Raw genomic sequence first — 25628 nt, forward strand, 5'->3', positions numbered from 1 at the left:
ATTTTCCTAAATGTTTACAGTTAGCTATACCATCACCGTAACATGACGACTTTAAGTCTGCCCGCTTCAAGTCGAGGAAAGTATAATCATTCAAAGGCATTTGCTTATTCTTTATACAGGGTTCATATCGAAGGCCGCAGAAGCATTGAGTCGTTCGGAAGTGACTAAATCTGCACTTAATCTTACTACCGCGCGGAAGCTCAGGCTGCAACGTCCGGTTAGCTTAAGAGGCGTTCTGCCATCTAAATGGTTTGATTGGACATTTTCCTGCTGTGCAAGTCCGATCATTAGTGGTAGCTTGCTTATATAGTGACAGAAACGCTTAAGTGAAGCATAAACACATTAAAATGCCTAATTTGTTACACGTAATAATATAGATTAACGGGTGGTATGTTTGCCGCAGCGCTGGTACTTTTGCTGAACACTTATAAATGCGAACACCGATCTTAAAAAAAAAACTGTTCAAGAATTTTGTATCTTATGAGCAACAGGCCGAATCTCACGTCCAAAAACGATCAGAATGCCCTATCACACTCGCAAACTCAAACGCGACTGAATACCTACTCTTTTTTAAGGGCCAAACCACATAAGCGCGAAAATGCACGCGACAGCGACGAGCGACGTGACGTAGATCGTCTTCGCGCGATCAGTGGCTTGCGCAGGCAAACCTCATTCACGCGACGGCTTCGGCGAGCGAACTCCACTGTTGCTGGCATGAGGCCGTCTACTCGCACCAAGAAAACCGCGTAGCGAGCGGTATGCAATTTAAAAATAAGATATATTGCTGTGTAATGGAACGGAAAGTGTTTATGAATGCCTTGCAGCACTTTTTTTATATGCACATGCGTAAACATTGCGTTATTTCTTGTTGCACATACGTGACTAGGGCAGGGTCACGTGCACCTATGTAGTCTTTGTCTTTTCCAGTTTTTCGCTACTGGCTGCTTGAGCTTAGCACTTGCGGGCGATGAGCGACGGTTTCCAAATCTGGAGAACCGAGCGATCGCGCGAAAACGAGCAAGGTACACGTCGCGCGAACGCCCTGTTTCGTCGCTCATAGCGTCGCTCGTCGCTGTCGCGTACATTTTCGCGCTTATGAGGTTTGCTGTTAAATGAAACGCATTTCTTGGCGAACTTCGGCAACTTCGAGCGTATCTATCTGTCCTACCTACCTACCTACCTACCTACCTACCTACCTACCTACCTACCTACCTACCTACCTACCTACCTACCTACCTACCTACCTACCTACCTACCTACCTACCTACCTACCTACCTACCTACCTACCTACCTACCTACCTACCTACCTACCTACCTACCTACCTACCTACCTATCTATCTATCTATCTATCTATCTATCTATCTATCTATCTATCTATCTATCTATCTATCTATCTATCTATCTATCTATCTAGCCGCCTATTACTTATAGCTGCTTAGATAATGGCCGGCCTTAATGAACGGTTGTAGCTAGGATGCCCTTCCTGTGTGTGTTTTCGTTTTTTTTTTATGAGTGCGCGTGCGTTTTTTTCTCTCTCTCTCTCTACCCCCTCTTTCTTGCCCCTACTTCCCCGCCCCCAGCGCTGGGTAGCGAACCAGATGTCAATATCTGGTTAACCTCCCAGCCTTTCCTTTCTCACTCTCTCTCTTTCTTGGATAATGGTATCGATACCGAACTTGGTATGGCATAAAATGACTGTATGACGAGGATATTTGACTACTAATAACATGGAAGGCATGACAAGTATGCCATAAATGTCATGATTTACAATTCATGGTCTTGCTGCTCTTGCGGTAGTTTCGTTCACATGACATGTTGCAAAACTGGTATGGTATTGCATGGCGAACACAAGCGACACATCCTAACATGAAAATAATGAAATGCGTGTCATGTAACAGCATGAATACATGCCACGCTCATGATGCGTTCGCGGCCATTTCGTTAGGGTCACATTTACACCAGTCTCATACGAAGGTATGAGACTGGTGCAAATATGTTTAATACGAAACATGTGTCATGTAACAACATGAGTACATGCCACATTCATGATGCGCTCGTGGCCATTTCGTTTGCGTCACATATATGAAATTTGGTATTACGGTACGTGAACGGACGACATAGGTAAATGACACATCCAAGCATAATAATCACGACATGCGCGCATGTAACGACATGACTACATGACGCACTGATGGTGCGATCGCGGCCGTTTCGCTAGCTTCACATATGCCAAATTTTGTATTACGTGACGTCAATAGATGACGAAGGTATGTGACTCATGCAAACATAATCATGAGATTAGCATCATGTGACAACACGACTACATGCCACAGTCAAAGCGCCAATACAATTCGACGTGACACGGCATGCATGCGTACTGGCGTTCGTTTCGTCGCGTCACGCTGGCGTTGCCATGGCAGTCGCCGGTCCTGCCATACTCGCAGGCGTGCACTGCGCTGCGTTGCTTTGACGCATGCGCGTTTCAGCGCGTCCGGCGTCGCTGCGTCACTAAAAGAGGCAGACGCAGTGCTGTTTGGGTAACACAGTGGGTGTTATATGCAGCATGTCGCATTTCGCGCCAGTTGGCATCGGGCCGCGCCGACGAACGCTGGTCACGCCGGTCGCACCTGGCATCAGACGCTAAGAGTTCTCACGTTTTGCTGACGTATAGCGCCGCAGTGCCCAGCGTGCGCACGCGTCAACGTTACGTCGGATTATATTGGGCCCTAGATGATGCACTGATGGCCGTTTCACTAGCTCCACATGCACGAAATTTGGTGTTACGAGACGTCTACGAATGACGAAGGTATATGACTGGTGAAAACATGATAATAATAATACGCGTGTCATGTAAGACCATGACAACATACCACGTTCATAGAGTGCTCGCGGACGTTTCGTTAGGTTGACATGTACTAAATTTGGCAAAACGTGACGTAAATAGATGGCGAAGGTAAACGACACATCCCAACATTATAATCATGAGACGGAAGTCGTGTACGGCATAATTTACCCCCACCTCGTAACGTTGCGGTGATTTTAAAGGGGCATATCATACTTCCTCATTCGTGCTTCGCATATCATCGATTCCCTCTGTACGTGGGGTCTGCCAATTTTTTAAGCTGGTTTCACTGGGCTGTGTATAACAAAGAAAACGACGTCTTGATTAACTCTTTCTTGTTCGTTCGATGTTTTTAGAAGAATTTATGACGACAGATATTTCTTACGGGAGCGGCGGCACTCGGTCTCCTAAAAGGAGGCTACACCGTTGAAATCCTGTCAAAACATGTGGGTGCAACACAAACGCTGTTAAAGGGGGAAGAGAGAGTTCAACTCAAGTACGTCGCGAAAAATCGCCGTTAAAACTGAAAACGAATTCGAGTGGGAATACATTGCGTAAAACTTCACTGCTGTGCATCGCACGAAAGACTCAACACAGAGTATTGAAGCCCCACGCTGGGTGTCAAATGTCACCTCAGAGCCAAGGGTCGGCTGAAGGCCTTGGGCAGCACACAAAGGCAGGGCAAGAAAATGCACCTTTACTGCTGGGACTCCGAACTCGATTGCAGCCGCTGCCCGCTGCCAGCGGCCGCTAATCGCGTGAAGCGAGCGCACACGTTGCCATCGTTCTCTTCTACCACAATCCTAGCACTCACGGCCACAGAACGCTGTCATTGTTCTATGAAGGCCCTTCACCCTGAACCGTAATTTTAGGAACGCTTATCTTGAACCTCACGATTGAAGTATGCGCCCTAGGTTAATTAACATAGAAGCTTGGCATAGCGAAACCTTCTAATAATTTAGTTCAGTTTTGTGTTCGGGTGGTTTCCGAATTGCACTGTAACACGCGTTGCGCTTTGGACGTGTCCCATGCATGCAGTTTTTAACGTTTCTTTTATTTGGGAAATACAGCGTGTACTCAAAGCTTATCGAAGAAATCACAGTGCCCCTGCTAAGACGGAGGGTCGAAAGGGGAGTAGCTATTTTATTGTGTTCTCTTTCTATGTACTCCATGGCGATTGCTATGTAGTTTGAGTGCATCGTTGTTTCTAGCCAATGGATCACTCGTTTTGGACGTGGAACGTATTGCTTAAAGCACACTAAAGAGAAAAACGTTTTTTTCGCGTGTCTGTAAAGCACAATTTCGCAATCCCGAAAACACTATTCTTATCGCGAGACTACAGTGCTTATGGGAAGCAAGAATACGCAAGAAAAAGAAAATATGGCTGGTGACGCCATCTTGAGAGTCCCGCACGAAACTAAGTGACGTCATAGATTCGAAGACGTCTACTGGGCCCCACGTAGCTTTTAACCGATATTTAAAAGTGAAACTTTATCTTTGATTTTTTCTGCTAATAATGAACTTATGATTGTAAAACTTACGCCATGAGATTTCTCGGGATCTAGTTTAAAAATTTTTATCAAGTCATTGTTTCTCTTTTGTGTCTCTATAAGTACGGGAATAATGTTACTCACCTATGCAGTTCTTAGGACCAGCAGAGAACGGGAGATAGCTGTATGGATGCCGCCGACTGTTCTCTTCAGACATGAACCTTTCGGGTATGTACTCCTCTGGTTTGTCAAACTGGTCGGGATTTCTGTGAAGGCTGAAGATGTTGAGGAAACACGATAGACCCTGGGGCAAAGTGTGGCCATCTGCGAGAAGGGAAATAAAACGGATAGGTGGTTTGGGGCGTTTCTCACTTAACTTGTTCACATCTACACAGCGTCTTTCTGTATAGTAATGTCAAAGATACAACGTTTTAAATATTTTGTCCGGACTCTTCTTCGGCATGCAAGGGGTATTTCTGGGGCAGTTTTGCTATATAGTGGGTTGAAACGTATGTATAAGATGTTAGAAAGTGTGGCTATTTGATTACTTCTGTTCGAGAGCCAGTGTGGAAACATTTCAAATCAGGAACAAGAGTAGACTTCCTAGTGCATTCGTTAATACCTCACGGTATCTACTTTTTCTGCATCAAGGCTTAGCGCCTTTATGCGGAGAATTCAGGGGCTTCCTAACCGCTGTTCAAGTGGGGGCTTGAAATTTCGAAATCTCAAAACGCTCTTGCTGTCTTGTCTAAAGCAAACATGCACGTAGTCAGATTGCACACTGATTAACAGCGCGCTACGCCCGAAACAACAGGAAATAAAAAAATGGCCCTGTTGTTGCGTGATTTTAGGACGATATGCTAGTTGAATGCAAAAAATATGTATTTTCAAAGCCTCACTGAATATATTCCTGTTTAAGAATTGGATGAAGGAGGCGTTTAAGAAATGGGGAGTCATTCATTACACAGTAATATTGGCCGATTCTTGGTCTCGATTAAAGCAAATGGTTTCTTTTTGCAGCTACACCTTTGGACTATAGTACACAACCCAACGTCACAAGGATAATTAGAGGTGGATGTTGAAGAATGATGGTTCGTGGGTCTCAGGCGCCCCGTGCGTCAGTCGCCGCGAGTGAGCACATCACGTAAAACGAGTCGACGACCCTTGAACCTACTGCCCTGTTGAAAAAATCCATATATATGTCGAGAAGGTAAGCTGCGTTGACGAAATTGATTGCTTCACGTCGAAGCGCCACGATGCGCGCATCGGACTGGGCAGTCACTCATCTGCAATACGCGTACATAAGTACTGCGGATAGATAAAAACTAACACGAGGTCCAGTCACCGCTGCTGACTTCGACTACATTTGTTCTAGGCGCAGGTTTTGGATCCAGAACAGTGATTTACCTGCTTGCCTTATTACAAAGAAAAGTTGTTTACCTAAAAAGAACTTCAAGTTTTGTTCGTAAAAAATGTTTGCACCAATTTCAGAATTTATAAACATTGAGCGCACCTATAAAAAAAATAGTACTTCCTGGTTGAAGTACGTCGTCTCATGAAAGAGCAAGCGACATGCAGCCCTATGAGTGCTTTATTTCCCTTTGCTGTCGAAGGACTTTTGAGGGTAAAAGATCGCAAACGTAATAAACGTACTGAATGCCTGCATTTCAAGAATTTATTGCTACGTAGAAGTTCACAGAAGGAAAGCAAAATGCCATAGATATTTACTTTGTTATCTCAGTGTTCTTTTCAAGGAACCGACAACCGATATTTTTCAACCCAGTTTTTTCCGGGGTGACCGAAAGCTTACCCTTTGCAGTGTTCGATGCTGCAGTAGTTACTCCCAAAAGCACGTAGTTATTTTTAAAGCAGTATTTTTCGATTCGAAAGGCTCTGAACACCGACGTGTGTTTTTGTCCAGCAACGCTGAGAATTAATACCGATGCTGGTAGCCCTTCTAGTGATTTGTGCATGTTGTGAATGGTGTGCTTTTGCAGGAGTTCCTGTAACTATGCTTAGCCACGTTTACTTTGAGCTTTGGAGCTGTTTTTGAAAATAAGCCATTACAATGTGATGATGTGGCTTTATACAGCTTCACTATAGTTGTACCGTGTTGCGAGCGCCTGCGCCCAAGGTTGATGCGCCTGTGTCGTGGATGGCTTCTCCCATCGTCGCAACCCTCTCGACGTACGAGCCAGGTCAAGTCACTGAAAACGTCACTGTGCGTCATTTCTAAGACAAAGTGTATAGGTAAAAAACAAAAAAAAACACGTCACTCAAAAATCTTAGCGACCTGGAAAGTTCGTGCATGGTTTCATGAGCACGTCGAAAAGTTCCTGAAGACGCACTGACGGGCACGGCGTCATTCCGTCAGGCGAAAACAGCGCCACTTTATTGCGCACTACTAACGAATGCCTATAAGCATATTTAATGGAGTAATATGTTATACTATAAAGAAGCAAAGAATATTTCAATACTAACAGGACAACTGTTGGCTGCGCACACTAGTTCACGGTCACGTGTCAGTGCAGCTCGGAAAATTGAAGTTTTTGTCACCAGGTGGTGACGTAAGCTATTTTAGCGATTTTAATTGACCAAATGAAATTATAACTCAACTTCTCACGAGGAAAATAGGGTTGGTTTGAGTCACTATAATGAGCATTCTTTCTGTTCGCGCAGTGATCTCATTTCATGTTCTGGGCTGTTTCAGACCCTCTAAAATAATTTTCGTGGTTCTTGCGTTCATCTTTGAGCTCCAAAACTGCATTGAAACGAATCTCATTTTACCTAAAATACTTAACGTAAAGGATAGTTTTCTAAGAAAAGCAGTTTGTATTGAAAAAATTTTTGTGACTGAAGCCAAGGAGATTGTCTACCATTTTGCGTAAAAGAAAAAAAAGTTACATATTTTGAGTTGTTAACGAGTCGAGATGCAGCAAATGTGACAAATGCAGCCTACACCCCTCGGTATTTGGCGTATAGCCAGATGTTTTTTTTTGTTGTTGTTGAGATGGTACCAAACTGGAACACTAAATAACGTTAGAGCAATAAACTGTGCATTGAGATGCATACTGTCATTTATTTTAATATTAATGATTCACTATTTCAAGAGAGCATCTTTACAATTCTTGAACCTCAGACTTCTAATACCAGTGGTATGTCAGTGATTTCAGGCTTTTATTTTCGCATTCACGCTACGTTGGTTCAAGAAAATCTGGCACTCTTCACGTTAGGCATCTGACTCATTGAAAACCAAATAAAACTTTTTTGTTCGTAAAAAGTATGCAGGGCTTGTAGACGCCATCAAAATAAATGACATAGCGATCCACTGTTCCGGGAATTTTAAAAAGGCAACAACAACTGTGTTTTTTTTTTCGCACGTCTTCTCACTCAGGAATGTGTTCACACGAAAATAGTGGTGCTAGGTATTCTGCAAAAGTGACTGACAGTCGTATACGAGAACTTATTTTCTCTTCATAGCACCTTCAAAACATGACAGCACGTGCCGATTCAGCAGGAAGGGTAAGAACTTACCACTCGATCATAGAGCCGCCGGCTGTGGAGAAATCATGTGGTGAATAATGTACGGACGTTCGCACTGAACTAGCAGAAGGTGCAACGTTTGGACGATACTAATTTATAAATATATAGTTAAGCCTTTTTGATGGGAATGCACTCATGTGTAGGATGGAAGTACAGTCTTCAAGAAAACCATGGTGCGTGGTGCACAACAGTGTTTACCAGCTTACATGGTCAAGATCAAACATGAGCAATTCAGAGAGCATGAGAGGCAGCTGGGAGACGGGCATCTCAACCACCACGGCGCTGCTTCGGCAACAGCCTCAATCCACTTGTTTCAATAAAGTATTTTTTCACTCACTTACGCATACATTTTAGATCAGCACCGTGTTCCGCTAAAATTGGCGTTATTTTTTTTTTCAATGTGTCAATTTCGCTCTATTCTTTCTTATAAGCCACATAATAGTTCTTTTATTCCGCAGGTGGCACCACTCTAAACATTTAAAAAATTGGGGGACTCTTGAGCCTCGCATGCAAGATTTTTGAACTTGCTGTGTACCCACTACGTGGCCTTAAGGGAATAGGCGCAGTAACATGTGTGCCTTTTGTAGGGAGTTAGCGGCTTTCAGCCATGAAGTAATGAGTTGTAAATTCAGACGTGCATACAGGACGCATGTGTTTGCAAAGCATGAACGTTACTTTAACTGCATTTCTAAGCAGCGGAAGTGACTTCCACTGTATTCATAGGAAGATTCTTGACCGTGTAATAGAACACCCAATTTCTTCGCAAACTAACCGGGTTCAATTCTTACTCAAGTCTAGTATTTCTTAATATTTATGTAATTTATTCTTTCTCGAATTTTCGGTCATGCCCAAGATGATAATCTTTTGCTCAGAACCAACGACACCGACGCCAGAATGGCTGCGAAACAAGCTCTTTATTGCTATCGTGTTAAACTTTAGCTGGACCAGATTACTATTGCGTTGAATGTGCCCTCGAAGTTAAGGCTTCTTCTCACGTATCGTCACGGCATCGGGACGTATACAAAGACAGAAGTTGGCTCGTCCAGAGATAAAGCTTTATTTAGCTGAAATCAAACTACAGCAGCACACATTGTACAATGATAGTGGCGAACAAAGCATCGACCGTCAATAAAACTGATCATCATTATAATGCGGCGTGTTTTATACATCACGCACCAAACTTTCCAGCCTTATGACGGCTGGTCGTGCAGGCTCTACAACTTGACTGATCACATCTTCCAAGTGATCTTGGCAAAACGTTCTACTACAATCGTTAAATCTCTCGAACACCATGGCATAGTCTACGCCATGTATTGCTGGCAGTTTTTGTGGGTGCAAACCGAATACAGCAAAATTGAAACAAGAAATGCGCGTGGAAATAACATTTTGACAATGAAAGGTAAGGCAGCGTTGTTTGGGATATCAATTCTTCTATACTCCAGACCCAAGGAGAGCATCACTCTTATCTCTCGTGTAACGAGGGCGAGCCGTACATTCTGAGCCACACATATATGATGTCCTTGTCGTGATAATCTCTGTGCAGTCCCACCAAGAGTCTCTAGATATTCGTACACCGCAACAAGGACAATCGTATCGTTCGTCGCAAAACACGCTCACACAAGACTAAACGCAGAAGAAAAAAACAACAAACTATTTCAACGGCATGGGCTAGTGCAAAGGCTCTTTCCAACACTTCGTGTATGTAAACTCTTAGTTTATTTACGGAACCACAAAGTTTCCTGTTTTCAGTATATATTCGTACCTAGAAGACTCGGTAAACTTTCGCGCTTACCGGCGCGTCGTTAAAAATGTAGGAAATATTGTTAAAAATTTCGTCATATGACTTGAATATGTGAGGTACACTAAACTAAAAAGTATAATCATTACTTACCAATGACTAAGTCTTCATCAATGACTTTTCCAATGAAAGGGAATGGCGGGCACAAGCGCAGCGTCTCCTGCGATCCACAAAAATCAGTATTACGAACTTCTCGTAGCACCCGACGGTATGTGTGTAGTAGCATTTCTATTTATGAACGCGTTGCCGTGCACGTTTCTCCGGCAAGCTTCCAAGTTTTCAGAGAGGTACGTTTCCGTAAAAGGAGCCATGCTAATCTGCTGATCACACTGCCATAAAGTGTAATTTTTCATTCGACAAATTAACGACTGAACATTGCAAACAATTCTGTAAGCGAAGATGGTAGAGCATTTCCGAAGGCCTCATGTTAAAGGTATTGCAGCATTGAAACATTGACGTTCATTATTTAGTGAATTTTCTGCAAAGCATATGCAGTTTCATAAAATAAGCGATTGATGCCCCGTGACACCACGTCGGAAGCAACAATTCAGCAAGTCGGTTGTCTATCAAGTATGCTATCTCTTCAAACCTTGTGCTTCAGTTTCGTGTCTTTGAGGATATTGCCCCTGATTCCCGAGCACAGAAAGAAATATTACGTTAGGGCACATCATCTCCAATCAAACTAACCTTACTACGAACATCTCTAATAAAGGCTCGCCGTGTATTTTTAGCCATTGGCTAATGGAAGCTTTCCACTTGGTGTTATACGTTGGCGTATGAGCGTCTAAACCAGTAGTTTTCAAATGGGGCTCCGTGGTGCCTGGCGGTTCCGCGACACCACCGACCACGACAAGAAAACGTTTTTTTAGGTGAGTTTTTTACCTATTCCCAGTTTCTTCTCTTGCTGCAGCAAGTACATACACTAACAAAAGGCGAGGCGCCTCCACTAACAACAGTCCACGAGGCGCCTTCACTTGTCCGCTTTTCAGAACCGTTGTTCTAAGAATTTCCTACAGTCACATCACCTAAAGAGATTGATATTGCGTAGTGGTGAAGCAAGACAAGAAAAGTGCATGTCCCCATAACCACGCTCATAGTTCTTGTTCTTGTTCATAACCACGCTCATAGTTCTTGTTCTGGGGGAGCGAAATGGCAGTCGCTAACCTTTATGCAGCACTCCATGTATTCCAGGCGCTTCAGGTCATCCAGCGTGTAGAACCTGTCAGGGTCATGACCCAGGACATTTTCCAGCTCCTGCTGGACCTTGCGCTGTTTCTCTGGGTGCAGACCGAGGAGATACAAACTCCAGCTTATGGCGCACGAGCTGGAGTCACTACCCTGAATGTATGAAAGCACTGGTGAGTTGCAGGCCAAAAACAAGCAACTACTACTACTCTTGCTACTAACAAAACATTATTAACAATAATAGAATATGATATTATAATATGACTAATAAAAGAAATGACTGCTGCTATGTCGATTATATGTCTATGCAAACTCTTAGAATATCCATGGTCAAACGTTCGCACGTATAAAGGCTGCGTAGGCGTTTCAAGCACACAGGAACACAAGGAAGATCATCAATATCACATTGATAGCTCAACAGCTGCTGGAGGGTCAGCAGGAGCTTTGATGCCTTTCAAAAGCAGAAAATATTCAGCTGTAACGCTCTCACAACACAACGTCAGCACCCGCTTGACAAGCGGCCCCTCGCAGCACACTTCGCAGGAGTCAACGAGAACCACCACTAAAATAAAACACATTCAGAGATTCTGGTCAGTCCTGCAGTGCCTCCTATATGCTCTACGTTAAGGTCAACAAGGCTATTTAGAACAGAAAGTAGGAAACTTGAACAAAGTAAGATACACCGATCATGCTGCAACTGGTCATGCTGTAGCCCATTGAACTGTAAAGAAATGACGCAGCGCAAAGATTGCTATGACAGCTCATTACGCCGCCCAAAATATCTGGAACGTGCACAGGTTACTGTATACTGGCCCCCACCACCTGCGCAAGTCATTGCGACTTTAAGTCCAATCTGAACTATCCCGATCCGTGAAAACCATTCAGTCTCACCTGTGACTTGCAGTGTCATTTACGAATGCATCGAGTTTGACCACTGTGGCAGCGAACAAAATCATTGCACACATTCCCTGTGTCCCCACTAGAGACCCCAGAAACCGTCCCTCTCAGCAGTATTAGCATGTGTCGACCATCAAAAGACGTCGGCACGTCAGGTCACACAGCCTTCGCCCCAGCACAAAACCTTACAGTGGAGGGATGGGAAGAGCTGCTGGCCATCGAGAACCTGGAAGATCAGCTGAGTGTGACTGACCAAGCCCGAACAGTAGCTGCTGCAAGCGAAGCGCTAAGCCGAGCCTCCCTCCACCTCCACAAGCCAAGACTATCCGGGGCTTTTATGCAGGAAGCGCACTACCTGCAGCTGCACGAGGAGCTCCAAAGAAATCATTGTTCGAATTACAACACATACGAGCTATACCGCGAACCGCTTTGACAAACAACTTTGTGTCTCAGTGAGTGAGTTTGTGTGTGTATGTGTGTGTCAGTGTGTGTGCGCGTCTGCGTGTGCGTGTGTGTGTGTATGTGTGTGTGCGTGTCACCCACTCTTCTCATTCTTTGCTTCCGTATTTGTGTGTATTCCTTCACTCATTCTGCTGTGCAGGGTAACATAACGACGATTTATCTTCCGGCTAACCTTCTCGGCTCCGGCGGAACAGAATGTGTCTCCCGTGACACACAAAAAAAAATTGTTGATGCAATCTAATGGTTCTGTTATAGGTAGGACGACATCCTCAGAAATGTTATGTAATAGCAGTAAGCGATTACGTACAACCGAGTATGTACAAGTTGACACCTCGGTGACATTTCACACATAGACTTGGACAACAAACCCGTGTCGTCGTACCCGATATTTCAGATGGCCGTTCCCCACGAAGTGCCTTGCGCGGCGTAGCTTGCGCGTTTGTGCATATGTATGTATGCATAGAACATACGTTGCATGCTCGCGTTTACGCATGTATGTATGTATGTATGTATGTATGTATGTATGTATGTATGTATGTATGTATGTATGTATGTATGTATGTATGTATGTATGTATGTATGTATGTATGTATGTATGTATGTATGTATGTATGTATGTATGTATGTATGTATGCATGTATGTATGTATGTATGTATGTATGTATGTATGTATGTATGTATGTATGTATGTATGTATGTATGTATGTATGTATGTATGTATGCATGTATGTATGTATGTATGTATGTATGTATGTATGTATGTATGTATGTATGTATGTATGTATGTATGTATGTATGTATGTATTTATGTATTTATGTATAACGAGTGACTCACTGCGAACATCATAAAGTCGGCGTCCTTTCTGGCTTCGTCCAGCGTGTACGACGGGTTCTTAAGGTGGGCCAGCAGGAGACTGTCCAAAAACAAGGAGCCGTGGCCGTCGCCGTTTGGCAAAGGTTGTTGTTCATGGTCTTGCGTGTCATTGTGGAGCTTCTGGAGCACGTTTTTTCTGTTTTTGAGCACCTTCAAAGAAATAAAAAAATGCTGAAGCTCAGGGAGAGGTAGATGGCTTGAAGACATAAAAATTTGTGAGCACAGGGTTACCGAATTTCTCACGTGTCTTCAAAAAAATAATATCCACAAGATGCTAATAGGACCCAACAACAAAGGTTAGCAGAATAGTTACCAAAGTAAGTGGTTCAATACTGGTAACGTTACGTTATTATTTTGTCCATCCCACTGTTCTGCTCGTTTATTCGCCGCTATTTCGCACAGGTGAAAGTGGGCTACATAGAGAGCATTTGACTTTCTTTACGACTTCATGAGTGCGCCCCGGCTTCAATTATTTTTTGTGTTACGTATTTCACACAACCACTGCTTTGTAAAGACACAGATTCGAATGCCAGCCATGGCGGCAGCATTTTCATGACACAAATTATGAAAAATGAAAGAACACCCAAGAAATTCAAAAGCATGTTTCTACGGTTAGGTGGTCAGAATAGGCCTATTAGTTATGTCGTGGTTTCGTCTTACAAAACACCAAGGAGTTATTGCTATTGCGTTAAATTATATATGAAGTCCTTCTAATATTAGACAAGTGAACATATTCGTGCTTATTGGAAGGTCTATTTTGCATAGGTTCTTATATTGAACGTAACGTACCCGAGTGATAAAAATACAATCGTCTTCTCCAGGGCGGCCATATATAGTAATCAACGTTTTTGTTTAATATTATTAAAACAATGAAATATGAGAGGTTGGTGCCATTTTGGTGGCACCGGCTACTACTTCTCACTTAGCAGACAAAATATGTTCTAAGAAAACTAATAAGAGCACAAAATACAATACAGTACAACATACGATGTGAAAGTATAGCCCAGCTGAACATAATATGACAGTTCAGATACGCCTAATAGGTTCGTATGTACGCAAGCGCTGCATAACAAGTTCAGATATGAAAGGTTGGTTTGCACTGAAACAAATGATTACTTATAAAATTAAACGTATTATCTCAATATTACACATTTCCTCTGTTATGTTGAGAAAGGCAACATAGTGTACAGTAGGTCCATATTTCCGTGTTATATTTCATTCTTCACGAGGCATCTTGAAGGGGACAAGTTCTCTTTTCTGAAGACCTGCAGTCGGCTTAGTATTTTCGTTACTGTGAAAGGCCTCCTATTTAAATGTATAGCAAGCTTGCTCGTAATACTTTCCGTTTTCGTAGTACTCGAGAAGCAGGTGACATACATCTTCGTCAGGGTGACCGCAGGAACACTCTGCACTAGACGCACGTTTTATCCTGTGTAAGAAGTGTCGCGTAAATGCTATATACCATGCCGTAGGTGATGGACTAACTTTCAAATCTTGTGTCTAAACAAGTAATCAGTAATAACTGGTAGCTGACGCCTGGGCGCAGCCTAGCGAACGAGCCATGCAGACCTATGTAACAGTAAGGCCACCAATTGAGCAAGTTAAGTGACAGCCGGTGCTAACAAGACAAGAAACAGAAGCAGGTACATCGCCTGTGTCAGGCACTTTCTTCTGTCACTGCTCTTGTTTGCATCGGCCGTCGTGTCGATGTAGGTAGTTAGCGTTTTCTCACGGTTTTGACGATGGCTTCTATTTTTCGGAGTGTTTTCTCGAAGAGTCTTCCACTTGGGGTTAGACTGTAGATTGTGTCCAACCAGTTCCAGGGTTGAAATGTCCGTGAGCTTATGAGCACTGTCAACCTGCTCGTATAACAAAAAGAGATGCAATATGATGCATTTTAAAAATATAGCCTGCTCAACTTCGATATCGAACGTTTGATACGAATCAAGCTTATGTGCATACTTAGCCAAAAAAAATTAACTGCCTTTAACTGCCTTATCGCAGCATCAAATGAGGCCCTTGAAAGAGGGCTGCACCCCCTAGCACTTCACAAGCAAAAAGCAGGAAGTAAGCTTTATTTTACTACTACTACTACTACTACTACTACTACTACTACTACTACTACTACTACTACTACTACTACTACTACTACTACTACTACTACTACTATCTTTACTAATATACTACGAATACTACTACCACTACTACTACATCTATTACTACCACCATTTAGAATAAACGAGTGATCACTTTACAGAAAGACGCAATATCTGCTAATGCGAGAAAATAACTTTAAATAAAGGGGCAAGATAAAACGTCGTTTACATTCACTATATACCATAAAACAGTGTTTCTTGCTTGTTCTTACAAATGACTCAGCATATGATTCTACGGGCGAATAGTACAAATTATCACGAAAATGCAAGATGTGTTTTAATGAGTCAGTGTACCCACATGTGAAAATAGGTGCCGTAATTTCCGTGCTTCTCCCTTTGAACACCAAGCTCTTCACCCAAGGCAAAGCCTGAAAACAAGATGGGAAGCGGTTTGATATGACGTCTCACTAACATACTTTTGCATGGGTCCTAACTGTTCGCGTACGCAATACTAGTAAAATAATAAGAAAATAACTTTACTGAAGAAAAAAGATGAGTCGGCACATTGACAGTACGGGTTTTTTGGTGACAACACAGCGAGCTTTACTAAAACATAGAATACTTAAAAGAATACTTTTACACTTTTCGCCGGCTTCATTTTTTTTTCAAAAATACTGCCTTCAAAAAGTTTGTCGTACCTACTGCATTTCTGGCTCTTAGAGTCATTTCCACCACTACCACAAATAATGACATGTGGTATGTTCTATGGTTTTGTAATGAATATAGCGAACAATGACTACAGAACAACCAAATAGCTAGATGTCAAATGTTGTTCACCGAAAGAACTTCATATGCATACTGTAAACATTTGATCGTTGAATGTATTTTTTTCTGGAAATAATCGTTTTCAGTGTTTATTTGTTAGAGCCAATCATACATGATTTTTTTGCAATCCTGGCATATACTTCTTTATCTTTCGTATATTGAATTTATTTAAATTAGTTTTGTAATAGTTAGATATTGCTTTGTGCATTTGTACTAATATTTATTTTCAGCTTCTAGCAATGCTGCTCCTTTTTCTCACTATCACGTAGACCTTGTAACGGACCACCAGCTCAGGGAAGCTTTTTTTCATAGCTTTTAGCCAATGGTATCCCCCAGAACCACAGTATTTCTGGAAATAAATCCAACTTGTATTGTAGTGCTTTCTACAGTTTATTATTCCTGCTACACTCAGCCGAAATAAGCGGAACATGACTTTTTAGGTCAGGAATGTACCGCGCTATACGAGCAGATGATGTGCCAAATACGAAAGCCAGCAGAATTCGTTTCACACTACGACGAACAAAGCGTTTCCGTGTACTTCATTTATCCCTAATGAGCCCATATTTGTGCTGTACTCTTCAGAGTATCACTCACTTTCTCTTTAATCCGGACAACATGTGCGCGGAACTAATTTGTAATACCGAAAATGAAGAATTTTGCACTGTGATAGATTGAAACTGCTTTCCAAGGTGCACTGGTTGTGTTTACGAACTATTCTCTGAAGTCAGAAAAAATCTTCACATTTTGATCTCCACGTGAGCCAAGGTTCTTGATGGTGGCCAATTTGCGCCAAATCAGCCGAATGAAAAGTTTGTCTAGCAACAAAATTTTCAGGTTAGCTCTACGGCTAATTTCTGGCTACCTTCATCCTGCATTTCAGCAAGTTTGCCACATCTTTTTATTATCATTTGTCAATGTATTAGCAAGAAAGCCTAAAGAATAACCATTGTTTTCAAGCATATCTGAGGTCTTGGATGATCCGCTCTTTTCCTCCCCATATCACCCTATCAGTCTTGCACGTCAGTGTTGCAAGATGCTACCGGGCAAACATGCCAATACTAATCAAAAAGAAGAATAAAAGAGACGGTGTCCAAATGCGTTTTTATATTCTTGAAAATGTATCTATCTCAAGTAAAAAAGTCGTAACTCAAATAGAAATTAAAGCTATAGAAATCACCTAACTATCTTGTACCGCGGAAGTATGCGCAGTTATGAACGAAAGCACATAGCTACATTTTAGCGCTGTTTTCAGGGTATTATCCATTCTGTTGAAGACACGCTTGCCAGTAATTGATTAACGTTATTTGTTGATTCCCTCAATTTTGCTTAACTTCAACGAAGTCTACGACAAACACGCAATTATTGAACAACAAACGAGCATTGTGGAACATGATGATCAGTAAAGGAACTATACTTGCTGGCAAAACGCAAATAAGCCCCCTGCCCTCAATATATATATATATATATATATATATATATATATATATATATATATATATATATATATATATATATATATATATATATATATATATATGTATATATATATATATATATATATATATATATTTATATTTATATATATATATATAACGCCTTGAAAAACCGTACAAGTGACTCGGCGGAAACAGAAGCCCAAGTCCCCTTATTATAACAGGAACTGGTTTCTCGGGTGCACATCGACGGACTCCAACAAGTGGTGTGAGTGTAAAGACAAAGTCACAAGGCTGCGCGCTGGTAACCATATGCGTGGGTATACTTGAAATTGCGCACAAGATTCTAATACTGAAGCAGAGCATGTGTTCTCGTGTGAACTTGATAGAAGGGGATATATTCAACAAAATAAACCTGGACTGTTTATTTTCCACCACGTTTGGCTCGTTGAAGCTAGAGGTCTATATCAATTTTGGTCTATGGCATCGAGGAAAACAGCTTCAACGTTTATTGATTGCACTGAAGTCTTTGCCCAAAGTTAGTTATACAATACCTCAACTGCAGGTAAACTGCATGTACATGTACTGAACATATAACAAATTACTTATTTATTGGCAAACTACCTGCGGCCCGAAGAATACGCAAGAGGGAAAATTTTGGGCTCTTTATTTTACGTTCCAGCTTCGGCATAATCGTGCTTATAGGTTCAATAATAGAAAAGCCAGTTGGGAATATTTTGTTCATTCTAAGTGGTACTTTTGGCACCTAAATAAATAGCATAGCTACTTTTCCTGCTTACAGCTTGACCTTTAGTTGCTTTTTAAATCTATCCAACGATAACCCTGGCCCTAACATGCAAGATTCTTGACAATTTCAAGTAAGAACGTGTAGTGCGCTCAAAACTGCTGCAAGCTAACTTTAAGCGTCTCGCCATGGAGGCCTCCTTTTCATGACATAATTTAAAGCGAAAAAAATTTATTATCCTCAGCTTGGGCTGCCTTCATCCTAGTTGATCAATAGTTGAAACATTGCAGACGAGATAAACTTATGACAGAGCAGACAAGAGCATTTTAGGTTAAATAAATGTAAATATTTAAATGACTAACTAACTAATGAGTATATAATTATTTACTGTATTTTATTTGAAGACTTTACAGGGGGTATGAAAGCCGACGCCGGTTTAAATAGGCACGAACATTATATAGGCAGTTATGTGCCCGTTTTACAGTAAGTGTCAGTTCTTTGTTCAAGATTTAGACCTGTAAGTGTCCTGAGATTAGCGTTTCTTTTCAATGGTGTTCGTGGTGACCCTGTTCTTATGGATACGGTTTTGCACTTCACTGTTAAGTACGCGGGTTTAGCGACGGGTACTACATTAAAACCATGCTCTAGTGCGCCTGTCTGTTACAAAATCTAGCCCCAATGTTTGTAAAATACGCCAGCAGCTACCAGAATGCGTATACTAACGTCCGATAATGTCCAGTGCGCACTTCTGCACGTTCTCGAGACACACGATGGGCTCTCCGGGTGACTCCTTGAGCAGCTGATCTATTCTGGCCACCAGGCACTCGGCGTTGTCACGCATGGAGCTCAGATAGCCGTCCATCGCGCTCGTGTGGAAGGCTTGCATGAAGATCCGCCGCTTAGTCTTCCAGGCGTCTCCGCCACTGCACCGGATGAGCCAACACTGAGTGGGTTAGACACTGTAGAGATACAGCGAAGAGATTGCCGCTCTAAACTGTAGGAAAAAGAAATGGAGGACGCGTTTTCTGAAGGGTACTTCGTTATGAGCCCATTTGTTTCACCTTCCTTTGTTGTGTCTATTTGTCTGCTATCTATCTATCTATCTATCTATCTATCTATCTATCTATCTATCTATCTATCTATCTATCTATCTATCTATCTATCTATCTATCTATCTATCTATCTATCTATCTATCTATCTATCTATGTGAAATTAACGCACTGCTTTTAACGCAGTGAAACCACATCTTGCTTCGAAAGCTTTACGCCTATGTCACTCATCTTGCAGTTGAAATATCCTGTCGATGATGCTGTCAGAGTGACGATCGCTCCCCTTTCGTGATAACGCACCTCGTTCATTTTAGAAAGGCGTTCTCTTGCGTCATGATTGGTGAATATTTTTAAAAGGTATGCACAGCGCGATATAAGGAATACTCATACCTGACGCTGGGGCAATGGCTCGAAAAAAAAAAAAATCACTCATTTGCAACCCAAAATAAGAAGTGTTTGGTGAACGATAAGGTTGTTAAACGTGAAGATATATGAACTTTTTACACGCAGAAAAAAACTAATAACCGTGCAAAGTAAAAACGTGCGAATACTGTTTCACGTGTCAATTTCATTATTGCGATGAAGTAGGTCCATATTCCTGTTATTGCGTATCTATAAATTCTGAAGACGCCGTCCTTATACGACTCGAATAGTAGGGAAATTTTCATCTTTAGTTTACGTGGACAAGAACACCATCAACACGCCCATTTTAAATTGATGGTCAACACAGACGTGAAAAGTTGCCCGTAATTTTACACTGAAAGGTATATGCTTCCTGTTGAAAATAAAGAAGTGGGGCATGGGCTTGAGGGGACGCGTGGTGGACGTAGAGAAAGAGAAGAAGGAATTAAGAATGCAGAGCTAGCCCTGATCGAGTAAACGTCATATTGTTGACCTACGACCATGGGTCCTTGTTCGTAACGCTTCCTACAATATCGTTGCAAGTCTGATGAGTTGCCTTTGGATTTGTATGCGTTACTACGCAGCAGTTCCGACTTCCGTGTGAATGTTAGAAAAGCTTGTTTCACTTACATCATGAGAAGACTTCTGTGTCCAAGCCATGGTTTGAGAAACCTGTAAAGGACAGGTTTGTCCGATTTTACTTTACCCATGAGGAGCGTCTGTAAAATACACAATACATTTCATGCATTCATAAAGTGAATATCAGGAGTTTTGACTCGTGCATCGGCTGTACAAATAAAGCACCTTTAAATAATTAAGCTAATAATATAGCTGTGTGCCTAAAGAAGAGCTATACTCAATGACAACTTTCTGCGGCAGCACAGCTAAAACTACGATGCCCAAGCACGCCATTTTTTACTACGCATCTGCACGTAGTCCACACACACACTAACTTTTTACAATTCGTAGCATAATTGAAAATATAAAAACAAAAGAGATAAATAATATGTTAAAGATTGTTCGCGTTAATATTAGAAATCATCACCCGTGTATGTTCTTCGTTTTTTCGCTGTTTCTAGTTTTCTGATTTTCTGGTGCCATTTCACTTTTACCTACCCCGGTAAACAATGATGGCGTCCCTAGGTTGTTGCAAGTTCACATCGAAGGTTGCGCGCAAGCTTCAATGCGTGTTCATTAGGTGACCTGTATTCATCGAGCAGGGAGAAACGAGGACAGCGGTGCGTCATGAAATACTTTGTGTCCCGCACATGCAATCAACGAGAAGTTGTGTGCCAGAAAGTGGGACTCTAATCGCTATAGCTGCCTTGAAATTGACACCGGCGACCTGCCAGTCTTCCGCTACACCAGCCGTTTGGAAGAAAAAGTGAGATTGGAAACTGTACGTAAAACCAATGACCACCTTTCTAAATTGCGTTGCATACGTGGTCGGTGTTTCAGCTGCCTAATATTGTTAATACGATAACGCTGAATATAGACTACCGTAACACCGCTTCCGTCGTCGTCTGTGGAGGGACTCGTTTCTTGCGCTTTGCCTGGGTAACAGACGCGTTCATGTATATTACCCTGTTGACTTTGCGAAAACAGCGTTCTTGACTGAGTAAAGATTCCGGTTCACACACTTGAGTATACGAACGTCAGACGCCTGCTCATGACTGATCAGTGCCAAGATTTACGCTTCCCATCGTTGCCTTCACGTCCCCTAAAGGTATAAGGTGAGCGGCTCCAGAAAGTTCTTGCGTCTCTAAAAGAAGGAGAACAATGATGCCGACCAAGTATGCACTGAAATTTAGGAAATGATTTTTTCGCTTTGCGTTTTTCCAATCACTCAGTACTTTATTTATTAAATCTGAGTATTTCAAATTTTTGTGTTTTTTCCCATAAAAAATTAACATAGCATACATTTTCCTTCAAAATAAATGTAAGATTTAATGCATGGTGGCCGCGTGAAGAATATATTTTTGCTGTCCTTGTGAAGCCGAAACCGAAATCACATGAAAACCGACTACTTGGCGTAGTAACACATGTGCACAAGCTCCGCCTATGTAGCTTTGGCTGTGCTGCTACAAAAAGTTGTCGCCGTGCATAGGTTGTCATTTAATACCGCTGATGGTCCTGCTGTGCGGAGATCTCAACTGTCACGTGGGACTTTAAAAAGAAAAGAAAAACACTTCGTGGGCTCTCCTTTTTTTTTACAAACTGATGGCAGGCCTCTCATGACTCATACGTCATTTTCATTATTGCCAAAGAACGAATCATGCTTTTCACATGTAGCACATGATAGTGCGAGGTGAATTATGCATAAGTTCTTATATTTCATGTAACTGATGCATTTTTCTTGCAAGCTCCTTGTTGTAACTTTAAAAGGTTATGATTAGCAGAAGTGAAGTGACCCACGTGTTCTCCTCACTTAACTTGCCTGCTTGACACGGGGCTTATGTGTGTGGCTTCTTTAGGCACTTTGTCTTTCTGTTCCGATGTGGGAGCGGCCCGCAAAGTGTTAAAGCACGTTCAGAAAGACCTAATAAAATTCATTGATCTATCTATCCGTCCCCCAGCTGCACTCGTCTTTGAGATAGTAGAGCATAAAATGAAATGTGGGATTAGAAAAAAATATTCAATGATTTAAAGCACAACGTACTCCACTAAAGGAAAGGCTCAAGCTGTCCCAATAACATCACTTGTTTAGAAAGAGCGGTTAGCGATCTTAATTGGTACTCAACTATGGGAAAGCATAAAGCCATCCCGTGGACCTCACACTTGATGAGACCATGTTGAAACATTACGCAGTGACTGTCACACCATATGGCCACGCTGCGACCTCGCAGTGTTAAGGGAGTCAACTGAAGTTGGCCGTGTGTTTAGATATGCGTTGAATAATTTTGAGTACTTTGTTCTCTACTATGGGAGAGCTGAGAGCCATCCCTTGGGCCTCGCACTTGATGAGGGCCCTGACAGAACCGCGAAAAACTGAACACGACACAACGGTGTTAATACATGCGTCTGCTTAAAAAGACGCTTCGTTAAAGTCATTCTAAAAAGTCTCCGTGCTTGGTATAGTTATATCGGAAATGTTGGCTACTTGTCCAAAAAGATTTACTATAACCCACGTAATTAAAAAGTACTGCATAAAACTGATTAACCGTCAAGTTCATCCTTTATACAAACGACGAGGTAAACAATCTGTTTTCCTTGATATCATTTTAATGTTTGCTGTGCATTTCTTGGAAAGTTACTTTCAACCGAGGGGTGAACTTGTAGCAATAGCGTATGATTAATTACTCTTAAATTCACGCAGAACGTACCTCAGAAGTTGTCTAAGTGGTATGTAAGCGTTCAGTATCATATTAGTAGTAGTAGAAACTTCATTGTACTAAAGTGAATTAGGGCAAAGGTGGGTGGGTCTCCTAGTCCAGGGCCCCACTGGCCTTTGCGGCTCGCTGGTCCTGATCGAACAGAGCAACATGGCTTTCTCGATCTTTGCTGGCAAGCTAGATCTGCCACCACCTCTGCAATGGGTTTCTCCCTAACTGAGGGCGAATTAATTTTGTGTGGTCCAAGTCTACACGTCCACGTTATGTGGGTGAGAGATGGCCGTTCCTAACACCACACACTTGTGCCCAGGTTCGGCGTTTTTTGGATTTCGTTGAGGATTGATAGATTGGGGTACGTGTCAGTTTGCAACCAGCGCCAGTCCCTAGCCTGCCCGATATCAAGTGTAGGGCGTAGTGGGCTTAATTTTCCCCTTTCTTTTCTTTTTATCTCCAGCATTTAGCACGGAGTGACCAGAGGTTCTTTGAGAGTTGCTATTGTTACTCGGATACTAGTTACGCGAGATATGCGGTCTACCCTCCCATTACCCTCTAGCACAGCGTGCACTGGACACCAAAGCACGGCCGGATGTTGTTCAATGCGTGTTCCTAGGGTTTTAGCAGTAATTTGCGATGCAGCTTCGGTGAGGTATTGACGGGATGCGGACTGCGAGTCCGAGATAACTAGGGAGCCCTGGATCTTGTAATCGGCATCTAGTATGGTCAATGCCACAGCTGTCAACTCTTTCGTGCTAGCTGAAGCAGTTCAAACTTCTGGTTGCAGCTTTCCTGAAACGTTGCCTTGTTTTCTGGAGCGGCAAAGTGAATTTGTTCTCTTCACAGAGCTCGTCAGCACCTGTAGCAGCCACACGACCGCCCCATAGAAACACGATTTCGACATTGAAGTTTTGCATTGTACAAAATTGCCCTCACGAGTACCATCCTCTAAGTCAGCTTTACGTCTTCTTCAAAAGATGCCCTTTTGACAAGTAAGCATTTTTCGGCTGACTCATCGGGAAAACTTTTATCCATCCGGCTATCCGTACGTCTGTCTCTCAATACCTCTGTCACGTAAGGTGGTCAGTGTTACAGAGAATTTAATGCATAAAATTAAAATTGCAGGGCCCTTTATGCATGCACCAAAGACGACTGTAATGCGAAAACCATCATTCTATATTTCTTCCCAGTCGACGCATTGACCCGGCCCTACGACCCTCTCAAGGCCTTCTGCACCTAACGAGATTTTCACTGCTTCCGGGACCGGCTCACCTTTCGCCATTAATGTTGGGGTTTGGTGTTCTAAAAGCATGACATGATTGAGGGACGCTGTAGTGGAGGACTCTGCTACTTGTGACTTCCTGCAGTTCTTTCACGTGCACTCGTATCTAAGCAGCCCCGTATGCCGAAACGCTGCTTGACTTGAACTTGACTTGCAACCGATTTCGATGCAGCACAAACGCGTTGTCTTTAGGCCGTGCCAGGGCAGCACAAACGCACAGATGCGTATCAAACAAGCTGCATTGAAGGCGGTTTCAAGTCAAGTTCAAGTCAAGGAGCGTTTCTGAACACGGGGCCTCAATCTGAATAATTTTAACCTACATCAAAAATGCAGCCGCCGCGGGCGGCATTCTATTTCGCAAAGTGATTGATATTTGGGGTTTAGCGTCCCAAAACCACTGTATTTATATAAGAGACGCCGTAGTGAAGGGCACTGGTAGTTTCGACCACCAGGGGTTCTTTAACGTGCACTAAAATCTCAGCACACGGGCCTACAGCATTTTCGCCTTTATCAAAAATGCAGCTGCCGCAGCCGCGATTCGATCCCGCGGCCTACGGGTCAACAGCCGAGTACCTTAGGCACTAGATCACCTCGGCAGGGCGATCCCACAACCTGCGGGTTAGTGGTCGCACACCGTAACCACACAACCATGGCACCTTTGACCAAGCTACGATGTCAAGTGATGCAGTCATCATAGTATATACGTCACGATGACCTTATGATGATGACGCACATTATGGCGATCGTCCACGTCATGCTTACATCATATCGTGTCATCATCACGTGATCTTGTCCCCGTAGATGCTGGTCGCCATTGGTCTATTTTTCCCGTTCGAGGTGGCAACTAAGGCTTTCACCGTCCAGTAAATTTCCTTGTTCGTAAATCTCAACTAGGCCCGTATAGCCTGGTGACGTCGCGAGCATGCATGTCAGCGTCACAGAGCGAAGACGCGTTCATTGGCTCATGACTACTGAGAGACCAAACTTCGTCACTGACTGCGTGCCCCCGTGATCTCCGACGGCAGCGCAGCTCTGGCCGACTGGCTCACCCTACGCCATCTCCTGACGCCGACAACAGCTCTCGCCGAGTGGGGCCCCGTCCTCGAGCTCCTGCGACCGTGTCCATTTTTCCCATCTTCTCCTTACTTCCATATGTCGCTGTCCCTGCGCCATGCTCTCTTCTTCTCCCTCTCTCTATCTCTATACCTTTAATCCTATCCTTTAATCTCTCCTTACCCCCATCCCTCGTGAGCTACTGTTGAGGTGTCGCACTGTGATGCAGACAGTTACGGAACTCACTTTTCTCTTCTTTTCTCTTTTAAAAATCACATAAGAAGAAAAGTCACAGATTATCACTGTATGACAGCTTCGGAGCA

At 42.7% G+C, this 25628-nt stretch overlaps 1 protein-coding gene across 1 annotated transcript in view; it reads right to left on the bottom strand.

The window, feature by feature from the left end:
- The window catches only part of LOC119177950 (cytochrome P450 4V2), a 65188-nt gene that overhangs the window by 11619 nt on the left and 27941 nt on the right, over positions 1 to 25628 (bottom strand). The window contains exons 3-10 of the mRNA XM_075883301.1: positions 20275 to 20363; positions 18916 to 19115; positions 15548 to 15617; positions 14826 to 14952; positions 13055 to 13243; positions 10840 to 11013; positions 9769 to 9835; positions 4479 to 4658 (exon numbers count right to left, since the gene is read on the bottom strand). Of these exons, the coding sequence (XP_075739416.1) occupies positions 4479 to 4658; positions 9769 to 9835; positions 10840 to 11013; positions 13055 to 13243; positions 14826 to 14952; positions 15548 to 15617; positions 18916 to 19115; positions 20275 to 20363 (1096 nt within the window). The remainder of the gene's footprint in view (positions 1 to 4478; positions 4659 to 9768; positions 9836 to 10839; positions 11014 to 13054; positions 13244 to 14825; positions 14953 to 15547; positions 15618 to 18915; positions 19116 to 20274; positions 20364 to 25628) is intronic.

Source organism: Rhipicephalus microplus, chromosome 1 (assembly GCF_043290135.1).
Source record: "Rhipicephalus microplus isolate Deutch F79 chromosome 1, USDA_Rmic, whole genome shotgun sequence".
Classification (NCBI taxonomy): Eukaryota; Metazoa; Arthropoda; class Arachnida; order Ixodida; family Ixodidae; genus Rhipicephalus; species Rhipicephalus microplus.